Source organism: Uloborus diversus, chromosome 6 (assembly GCF_026930045.1).
Source record: "Uloborus diversus isolate 005 chromosome 6, Udiv.v.3.1, whole genome shotgun sequence".
In the NCBI taxonomy this organism is placed as follows: domain Eukaryota; kingdom Metazoa; phylum Arthropoda; class Arachnida; order Araneae; family Uloboridae; genus Uloborus; species Uloborus diversus.
In genome coordinates this window covers 25,725,444-25,737,039 of record NC_072736.1, presented here as the reverse complement: position 1 = coordinate 25,737,039, position 11,596 = coordinate 25,725,444, and the positions used below count along the sequence as shown (strand labels likewise).

At 32.2% G+C, this 11,596-nt stretch overlaps 1 protein-coding gene across 1 annotated transcript in view; it reads right to left on the bottom strand.

Moving 5' to 3' along the window:
• Positions 1-4,766: 4,766 nt before the first annotated feature.
• LOC129224287 (abnormal spindle-like microcephaly-associated protein homolog) overlaps positions 4,767-11,596 on the bottom strand; it is an 88,143-nt gene continuing 81,313 nt past the window's right edge. Inside the window, exons 23-25 of the mRNA XM_054858717.1 lie at positions 10,343-10,497; positions 7,240-7,392; positions 4,767-5,081 (exon numbers count right to left, since the gene is read on the bottom strand). Of these exons, the coding sequence (XP_054714692.1) occupies positions 4,767-5,081; positions 7,240-7,392; positions 10,343-10,497 (623 nt within the window). The remainder of the gene's footprint in view (positions 5,082-7,239; positions 7,393-10,342; positions 10,498-11,596) is intronic.

Sequence of the window (11,596 nt, the reverse complement as noted above, 5' to 3'; positions counted from 1 at the left end):
TTTTAGATTTTTGAGAGGCAATGAAAATTGTTTCCAACGTATATACAGGGTTTCTGCTACATTTCAAGTTTTGAAATCCATGACTTCTGCTCGTAACTTTCCATGACTCACGGGATGCAATTTTTCCAGAAAAAACATTAATTTTTCACAAGAGTATCTGAATTTGTGTTTTGTGAAAATAAAATTGTGATCATCTGATCTATGCTTAGGACATTTGTTTATAAAAATTAAGTGAAATGTAACTAGCTCAGCTACAATTATAACTAAAAAACAATTTATGCAACAATGACTAGTGATATGCATAAAATATTTCAAGTTTCAACTTAATTATTTTGCTCGCAAGGACACACATTTATAAATTTAAAATTTCTGGAAATATTTTTTGGAATAAAAGAACCTTCTGCATTCAGCAAGAATGATTTTAAACTACTGGTGAACAGCGAACCATTTAAGCTTGATTTTTTTCTTCTTTTGCATTTTTTAAAAATAAATATTTTATTTTATAAATAAATAATGAATTTAAATTTAAGCTACTAGTTTTCTAAAAAAAATTGTGACTAGCAATAATTTAGTAAATACTAAAATTATGTTTACAACGAATAAAATAAACAAATAATCAGAAAAAAATAAAATATTGAATTTAAGTATTTAAGAATTAACTTATACCAAACATAACCAGATATACTACCACCAAAGTTTTAGGATAAGCTACAAGTATAGAAAGAATTCCCTATTACCAATTGCCTGATTTCTGTATTTTATGAGTATCTATGCCTCCTGTCTTGTCTAGTGGTCAGAGAAGTCCGACTGTGACAGGAAGGGTCGGGTTCGAATCCCGGCTTGGGCATGGATGTACTTTCTCTCTCCTATCCTTTCTTTGTGTGAATGTGTTGTTGTGTTGTGAACGGTTGCCTACCCTATAAACGGGTTCTTATGGAACGTGTGTACTGTATAAGTCGGACTTCACACCAAATAGGAAAAGTGAAGCAGCGCACCCCAAATTGCCAGCTTAGCTGGCACACGACAACAACGAGTATCTATGTCCTAAACATCCTCAATTAACTCTTTGGACCACTTTTATTTTCTAAAATGTTCATTAACCTAAGACATTGCTGAAAATTAATCAACATTTTTATGAGTCTCTTGAATCAACTTGGAAGCAAATGACTTAAAATTTTTAGTTGAATGAGAGCGGCAAAATTAGAAATATACCTCCCAACTACACAGTTAGACATATAAGGGGTCAAAAATAATGCTGAATACAAAATTATTTAAGTCCAAATGGTAGAATAACATCGTGAAGAACGAGAATTGAAGAAGAGGATTCAATCGGATTTTGAAGTGTGTGAAAAATTGGGACTGACTGGTAAAAGTGTAAGAAATGGCTAAGATGCGTAAATTTTGCACCTAATAGGTAGAATTTGATGAATATGCATGTTCTTGGACCCAAAATCCATGACCAGATGTCAGTTTACATGACTAGGTATTGAGCATTTTTTGCTGAAAATCATGACTTTCCATGATCATTTTCAATCATAGTCAAAATCCATGACTTACCCTGACTTTCCATATGAGACTGATACCTTTGTTGTTGGGTCATTCCATAGTGACGAATGTAACATTCAGAGACTCTGTTTTGTTGCATATCATGAGTTTAAAACGTCTAATAATCATTTACTTGTGCTTTTGTGGAATTTTGTGAAAGAATAATACTTATGTGTAATATTCATGCTTTGAAACTAAATTACTAGCAAGAAATGTAATCAGGGCCGTATGCAAGGGGTTGTTTATAGGGTTCAAACCTCCTCCGAAATTTTTCATCCGAAGAAATGCTTTCCATTATTTATTTTTTGGTGACAAAAATAATGTTATTATAATTATTTCAATTTTATCTGGGAAATGAAATTCGTATGACTGAAAAATTGTACCAACTCACTGTGTGTTTATGGTAGTTTATGGCGGTCATTGAGAAATTCATTTATTATGTAACAATATGGCATTTTGTAAGAATAGCCCCTTCTTCCATGTAGAAAATCTATTATAACAAAAATCAATAGAATGCACACAAAACCAAATTTGATAGACAAAGTAAATGTTTCAAAAATATGTGGGTAAAACCCCTCCGAAACAAAAGTCTGGTTACGGCCCTGAATATAATCTTTACGAAAATAATATCCATTGTAAGGATTGTTTTTTCAAGAAAGCTTCTTCCAGGAACTTTTAGACTCATTTCGGTCACAGTAGTTCAAATATTATTATTTAGCAAGATAACGTATAAAAGCCTATTTTTTTCTGGGACTACATAGAAGAGTGTGCTTTCTGAATCTTTCTGTAAACTTAGCATGTTGAGAAAGGCAAAGTTGCATTGGTTTACAACTCAATACAAAAAAAGCTTACTAGCTTCTCTACAAGTGATTCTCATCTCCTGACTTCTCATTTTTGATTCCTCAGTATCCTTTTTCTTTTTTTTAATCATAGTGCGTATGTTTTCTTTTTTTTGTTTTGCCGTAATATTCGCATACGCTCTGCTGCTTTTCTTCTTGTCATTTTCTTTTTGTTTACTTGCTATTCTTGCTCTGCTTTAACTCTCGCTCTCTCTTTTTTTTTTGAGCTGCCGATTTTTCAATAAAATGCAACCCAAAAAAATTCCAAATAAGTGTTGAAAATCGAGTTAATTTTTGCAAAAATTACAAAACATTACACAGTACATTGAAAAAACAACTATTTCAAAATATACATTTCATTCGTTTTTTATTGATCGACTAAATGTTCGAAAGATGCGTTTGTTTCAAGCGATTACGTTTGTCACAATCAATATGTTATGTTCATCACACTAATAGCTAATTATGTAAATAATTTAATAAAAATTCAACATTTTAAATGCATTCTAGGAAGAGAATGGGAAGCGAATTCTTAGGAAGAGAATAAAGCAAAATTTTTCTTTTTCTAGCTCTATAAAAAGTGTGGAAGGGAAAATAGGACGTTTTGTGATGAACGTAACAAGCCGTTTAACACAGAATTCAAATTAGGCTCAACAAGAAAACAAAATGTGAGCAATAACTGGAAAAAAAATATTTTACATCGAATATATGCTTAAAACATTACAGGTTGTGCTTCTTGAATGCTTTATAGTTAAAATTTACATGTTGTTGTTGAAGATCTTAAAGCAGTAATTATTCTACGCACGGTATCTATCTTGAAAAATCTTTTACGAGATTCGAAAATTAAGAATGTTATCCCTAAAATTATGTATAACACATTAATATTGGTCGAGTTTGAAATTTTGGCCTGCAGGTTGACATTTTCGAGGAATGACTCTGTTGTTTGCTGCAAGCTTTAGTTACTGATGGCATAACGAGTTATTTTTCAACTTAAGTTCTTTATGGGCGAGTTTGAACAGAGTAACCGTTGACTAACCACGCCCATTCTAATAGAGCGACGACCAGTTATCCATTTGTATGCGAAAACATTCTTAGGACACTAACCGTTGACGACTTCAAGTCAACCAAACAATTAACTAGTTGCCAGGGTTTAAGCTGGGTTCAAAAGTTCTTTAGCATAAAAGCTAAAATTGAGGAAAAAATGTTAGCAAAATGCTAAAATGTTACACATTCTCATATATTTATGTATGCCTCAGTGTGTTTCATCTAAAGTTGAAAATAAAATTCACATTTCATCTGTGATATCTTTGAAAAAATAAGTACAACAGCAATTTTTTTAAAACATAAAATAAAAAAAGAAAACACGATTTTTGTTTAGAACGTTGTTGTCCCCTCCTCCTAATAAAGCAGTTATTGGGGGGACATAGACTAACAGTTATTGAACTTAATTGTAGTTTAAACATCTTAGCTAAGATTTAAAAAAGGTTAAGTTGATTATCGCCATGCATGCTTCCTCTCTAGGATAGTACATTTCTCCTTTTTTTTTTTTAAATAATTTATTTTTTATTTGAGCAAAAAAGCGAAAATGCATTGCTTTATTTTCGCAATTGATATAGTGTTTTCGCATTATGCGAAAAATGCGACCGTAGCGGAAACCCTGCTAGTTGCTCAGTTAGAACATAACTTAATGGTACACCTAAACTACTTTTCATAAATTAATTATGCTCTTATCTCAAAAAACAATATATATGATTTCATAACATATGTATATTGTAAGGCTTAATTCATTTTTTCCCCCAGTGAAATCAAATTTTTTAATTTGGCAATAGTGAGCCTCTGAAAAAAAAAATAGGACATTGCCCCCACCCCCATGTCCTGATTTTTAGTTAGAAAACTCTGGTCACATTAGCTTTAAACACAGTTTTTCGTTTTTACATTTGTGTGTGTAGGGGGAGGGACACCACAAATTATCGCTCCGGGTGTCACCCATGTGTGCCATTGCATGCACCTCATGCTTGAAAATTTATTTTTCTTTGATTATAAAAATATTATTGATAATCTTCTGTCCCACCCACAAATAAAAACAGAACAAATTTCAGTGTTTCTTAAGTGTTTTTAAAATCCTCTATACAGAGAAAGTCTACCTCTAAGTTCTTTTCAAAGAGTTGATCTGAGAAGTTTTCGTGAAATTCGGCTCTGCCAAAAAATAAAGCTGAGAAACAAATTTTCAATTTTTAAACAAAATATTTATTTAAAATATAAAGTGGCTCAAAAATTTCAATAAAATTTTGTACAAAAGTTAAAAGAATAAATATAATAACCTATCAATATGATAAAAACAATTCTACAGCGTATAAAAATACAAATATTCACGTACAAAGGCAATTATGTTTTTTTTGGCATGACTTTCTTGGCTTCTAGGCCAAGGGAAATTAAAACGGACGAGATCGCCACCAGTGGATCAGTGAATTCTCTCCGTCGCTGTTTGCCCAGCATCCAGTCTGGTTCGATTTCGACACTCTCCCTAGGGGCAATGCTTCTGGACTTGTTTATGCATAAACGGGATGACATAAATGTGCTATTACGAGCAGATGAAGCAGCTTTCTGCAGCAGCCTTTTTTCATTAATCATTTGCTTTCTTGACACCAGAAAATGCAAACTGATAAGTTGCTCTGTAGCTGCTGTATTCTGCTTTATTACCTGCAAAAAAAAAAAAAACTGAGTAATTATTTTGATCTATATGGTAACGGCACCCATCACAGACATGTTTAAAAGACATTGCTCTCAGGTTAACTCAATTTTCTAAGTCATTTAATATATTTAGATTTCTAAAACTATTTTCCTCTCAAGTAACTGTATCTCATCTAACGTTTGGCTGCTTCTGGATCCTCTGAATCAGTTAATTCTATTTTTAGTTGCTCAATTTCGAAAAAAGGACCGACCCTCGGTAACAAACACAGAAAAATCTGATGATCCTTGTAGCAGACTGGATGAAGAAAGGATGAGTAATAGACAAAATTCCCCTTTTCTCTTCAAAATGTGCATAAGGTCTTTATTTTTAGAACTAAAACCTTATTGAATTAAAATGAAGATGAAACACCAGCTGCCATAGTGGTGGCTGTTTATAACCTTCCATTACTGCTTTGTAAATACCAACTGGCTCAAAAAAATCACTCTGATAACACTAGATGGTTGCACCGTATTCATGGGCCACAACAACATCAGTTTTACTTGCCTAAAAGGCTTATTATTTGAATCCAAACTTATGCATAGCTTCCAACATGCCAACTTAAAAAAAATCTTACGATGTACGCAGTTGGCTATATTTCTAAGCTTTTTTGACCATTACAAAGCAAAGTATTAAAATTAGTATTATGATATTTTGAAATCCTTACCTTTACTTGCTCTGTGCTTTTATAAGCAAAAATAATAATAATGAAATAAAACAAATAAATTTAAAAGAAAGAGAATTTTTGCGCTTTTCAATGCTGTTTACGTCATGCCTTTAGGGGTTGCTTTCAAAAGTTCAACCATTCACAATTTATCGTAAAATTAAAACCAAAAACCTAAAAACGTACAAATCTGCCATAAGGTCGTACAATCGTACAAAACGTCCGAAAATCTTACAATGTACGGCTAAATTGTACAAGTTGGCAGCTATGCTTATGACTGTCTGTTACTGGACCCTTGTATTTTACTGATGAATCTGATACCTAGATGATTCTGAAACACCTAGCAATGCTAGGTTGGAAATGCTTTCATCATGCTGTAAATGGCATTCTGTGAGAGTTAGAAGAACAAAAGTCTCCATTTTAGGTACTAACTGCATAAAATTAGATTGCTTTAATACATTCAGTCTTTCTGCTACGTGCTACTAATGTTGGGAAGCAAACATCTTCAGTGTAATAAAACCAGGGTTGTTTGATAAGATAAATAAATACCTTTGTGCTGAATAGTAAAGTCAAAACAAACAACGTAAGTAGAAGCACAAATTTGTAAATTACAGCAGACACGTGTTTCGGCGTTACAGGGAACGCCTTTTTCAATGCAAAAAATGGTGATTTTCTGCACATGAAATATTCACCAACTGATCATTGAAACTGAGCTAAGAACCCATTTCCAAAGGTATACAAGGCCAACAAATAACCACTACACCATCCAGCTGACAGCAAGCAATAAACTAACATACAAGTCAAAATTCAAGATATAGGCTGACTGTCAGGAGATGACACTTGGCCACGCCTGGTTTTGGAAGAGTTTATTTTCACGAAAGAGCATAACTTAAAGGAAACACCGACAGGTGAAAATAGGATTGTAATGAAGAACTTAAAGATTGTTAAGCCTGTTCTCTCCTCAAATAAAAGCAGTTACTACCACACTTTAAACATTACAATAATAAATAACATACATAATGAAAACACATCAGAAGTACTTTTTTCACTCAATCCATTCTAAAAAGTTTAAGCAACAAAAATCAAAATCTAGTATGTTTTACTTAATAATAAAAATAACCAAACAAACTTCAATCAGCAAAACAATAAATCAAAAATCAAACTACTGTCTGTCCTTCATGAGAAAAGCCCCCACCTGTTGTCTATTGCTATGACAACAAGGTGTGTCTGATTCTTCCGAGGGAAGCTTAAAGTTGGAAAAACCCGTATGACTGCACAAAGGCAAGAAGGCGATTGGCAAAATGGCGTTAAAATAGAGCCTCCTGCTAACCCTTGCAGAAAATGAACAAAGTCCATTTCTATGGCAGTAGACGGACTCAGACTTTACGGCGGGAGCTTTTCTCGTGAAGGACAGACAGTATATCACTCAATCCGTGTGGCATTGAGTATTAGGTATAAAAACTTGCCTTAGCCTTTTCTGGATCTTGACAGAAAATCCACACGAGGGTGCAACACTTGGTGAATATCTCAGAGGCTGTTTCCCTGAAGGCTTTCATGAGATGAAGATAAACTTCCAAGCAGGGCATTGCTCTCCACAAGTGGTTCACTGTCTTGTTATACTATGAAAATTAATAAAACAAAGTAGTTCAACATTTTTCAATAAAATGTAGGTTCAGAGCAGAGATATTTTAATTGGCTTGATAATTGATACTGCAGTTTTTAACGCATTAGGAAGAGAATAATTAGTCATTTTAAAAATAATTCATGCAGGTGAATTTTCCTTAGTTCCCCTGTTAAAATGAGTAGCTGCACCCACAGGCCATTCGTACGGATGGGCAACTGCTACTTCTAAAAGTAAAGAGAACTTGCCCTCTCCTTTTTCAGAGTAAAAAAATTAACGATTGATTTAAAAATGATTTTTCCACGCTGGATTTATTTCACGAAAACAGAGGTTTCAGTTGAGGAGAAAAGAGGAGTCTATGATGGCAGTCCGTCCCGAATTTTCAGGCCACATTGTACAATTTTTAGTCCAATGAATCAGTAATTATAAGGGTTAATGAAAAATCCGTTTTTTTTTTGGTTTAAACCCCCCCTTTTTTTTGGTTTAAATAGTATTTGTAAGAAAAACATTTTTATTTTAGGAAAATCATGAAGATTTTATCAATTAATTGTTAAGGAATGTTTAATATTCATATTTGTATTTAATTCCTTTGTAATTAATTAAATAATTAAGAGTAAAATCTGGTAATTTCATTTCCTCATGCGTAGAGACTGCTATAGGAGAATATTGTTTGAAAATCTTTATTATAAAAAATACAATACGTAAATGGGCCTTGGTATAAATAATCGAAGACGTATTTACTGTGACAGTTCAGACATTAATTACAAATAACCAAGAATAAATTCTTACAAATTAATTTCCGCATAATCACAGCTATCTATGATAAATAAAAAAGTAAAATTAAAATCATGCATTCTAAAACAAAGTATTTTACAGTATTTATAAAGGAATCACAAGTCTGATGCACATTACAGGGCTTAAAAAAAATCGAAGATCAATGCATATTTTGTTTAAATATTTTAAAAAATGTTACAAATCATGTAATTTATTTACCTAATGTATCAGTGACAGCAATTATAGAAACAGGGCAAGTAGGTTTTAAGAAAATACGAGGGTTGTTTTTTTTTTTCACGTTCCATTTGACTATAAAAATAAAACGGGTAAATATACAAAAGAGATTTTACTATCAAAAGTAAAGTACAATGCATATTATTTCTCCACATAACCACCTGGATGATTTAGGCATTAGTCGAAGCTATGCACAAGCTTTTCTATACCCTCCTCATAGAACGTTGCCGCCAATGATTGAAAGTGATTTTTGATGGTGTCTTTGAGTTCTGCCCTCTTTAAATTTTCGGCATCACTTACGAACAACACTAGCACTCATTAAGTTATCTCTATATACACGACTTATTCTTTGATGAATTTCCACTGCTCTGTTACCTTCTGCTTGCAAGAAACGAATAACACTTCTCAATTCACATTTGGCGGGAGACTCGATAGAGACAGCCATGTTTTCATGTCTGTAGCTCAACAGGAAAGGGCAGATTGGACTCGACAGTAACTGAGTGTTCGGACAGGGGTATGTGCATTATCCTAGTACGCAAACCAGCCTGCTGCCCATCTGGCTTTAATACTGTAAAAACGGAGATTGAAAAAAAAAAAAAAACAACCTACGTAATTATGATTTCTATTTTCGACATTATTTCTCTTGGTTTAATGTATTTAGGAATACAATTTTTTTTATCAGAGAGAGAAAAAAAGATTTAATTAAGAGCCTCAGTATGAAAATACTCTTTTAACATATTTTAATAATGAAGACTTTGATTCTTTCACGATTCATACATGAGACTTCTTTTATAATATTGGGATAAGAAAAGTTTTTTGAAAGGTGAAAATTTGGCAGTAAATTTTTTTTTCATAAGAGCACTGGGTTGCATGAAACTTTTCTGTTTTCATAGTCTTATATGTTTTCTTTTCTTGCTCTGACTGCATCATTTATCGGGGATGCAAAAGGTGTGCAGGTATAAGCACAATTTTATGCCTACTCTAAGTTGTTTTTGGACTTTAGTTATTCTTTTAGTCTTGTCATTCAAATATTCTAGCGTCATAATTTATATACACTATGCATCACTTCATTTTGGTACATAATCTATCTCAATAAATCTTAAGTTATCAAGCAAATAAGGTAGTAAACGAAGTCTTAGTTGAAATATGCTTTTCTGACTATTTTGAAATGCAAAAGACCGAAAAATTATTTTAACTGAATAAATAAAAAAAGAGCAACTTGGTTTTTTTTCTTCATGTAATTTTAGAAAAACTCAGTTGGTCTGCCTGGTATATTTATGTACCTAATAGGAAAATTGCATTGATTTTTAAAAAGAAAGAAAAAAAAAAAACTATTTAGCAAACTTGCATTATCTTAAAAATATAAGTTTCCAAATTTATGAAATCTGTAATCTTAATATATAAAAATCAATGTCCTGAGATAACATATATATATATATACATATATATATATATATATCAACGCACAGCCGAAACCGCTGAAGCTTCAGACTTGAAATTTGGCAGGCATGTCCGCATGATTACAAAAGTAACCACTAAGAAAGGATTTTTCGAAATCTCAATTAGTTCGGGAGAAATTAATTAAAACCCCTTAATTTCTGCGAAATTAAAACCTGTCATTGAAATTCAAAGTTATAGGTAATAAGTAATTATTATAGGGGATTTTCGAAACTAGATGCACCAAGCACCGTTAACCCCTGCTAATTCCATTATCCGAGCAATGCCGGGTACGAGAATGCTAGTTTATTTATAAAACTTTGCTAGTTTCTTTGCATCAATTAGATATTACTCTTTGCAATAATATGGGAAATTTATGTAAACATTTGGGAAAAAATGAAGTTTTTCATGAAGAAATTTTAACATGACTTTCTGATCATTCTGTCCCATACTCGGGCAACAATATGCATGTATATATTAATCCTAAATAACAATTAAAATACCTTTGCCACATTAAGGAGAACGTTTGTTGCCAACTTGATGATTTCCATGTGGGGAACACTTCTGTTACAACATTGCAGTAGTCCTAATAACACATCAAGACCTCCAGACGACACCAAACTTTCACAGCAGTCTGAGGATAACTGGGTGCACACATCTGAATAGAAATTTCTATGAGTGTCACAGTGCATACACAAAATTGGATTATTTTTTCAAAGAGTATTCAAGGAGTTTTTCAAGGGTAAAATGAGATTTTAAAAGTATAGTCATAGATTATTTGAAAGGGTGAACTCTTTTACACTAATAAAACACTAAGAGTTGATTTGGCTCCAATTCATATAAAACTTTCCATATTTGACAAAACCTGTTACACTACACTATAAAAACCAGGGCCCAATACAGGCTGATTTTGCTACCATTTTTCGGTACCTTCACAAAAATCTTGTTTTGAAATCGGTACTTTCACAAAAATCAAGTAATAAAATCAGTAGCTTCACAAAAACATCAAAAATTTCACAAAAATTCACATTTTAAAATATAAAATTTGTTTCTCTCTTTAAAACAAAATTTACTCATAAAATAAAATTCTAAGCAAATTTATATGAACAATTGCTTAAATAGCAACCTTTTTGTGGGATTTTAACTAATTTTTAGCTGTTTCTCGCCAAAGGGAATTTATGCAATATTATCACAATCTTTTAACATGTTTTGGGGAACTGTTTTTTATAACTTCCAATATTGTACACAGTACATAGCCCATTAAACTGAAATTACGATGGTATTTTTGGTACTTCTTAGGTTTTTAGCTCCCCCATCCCCAAAAAACGAAACCTGTTAAAAATAATACTATATGACATTTACACTTTTCGAACTAAAATTTCACTTGTTCTACTTCTCTTTTACAAAAATTAGGATGCCTCTAAAAGTTCACAAAAACAATGCTGATAAAAAAAAAACTTTCACAAAAAAAAGAATGATGCAATAATTTCACAAAAAAAGGTAGCGAGGAAAAATCCTTGACTGACCCCTGAAAACTTCTGAGCAGTAAAGATTAGATTGACTACCACTGACCTAAAATACCAATAAAAACAAAGATTAAAAAAAAAAGATTAATGTAATACTATCAGTAACTTAAAAAAAAACCAGAAGTAATTTCAAAACTTTGCTGCAATTGCACTAAAAATATGATCAAATATTGTCCAAACGCTGGTTTGCTTTAAACAAAGATTTTTGCATCTTTAATGTGCAAAAATTTG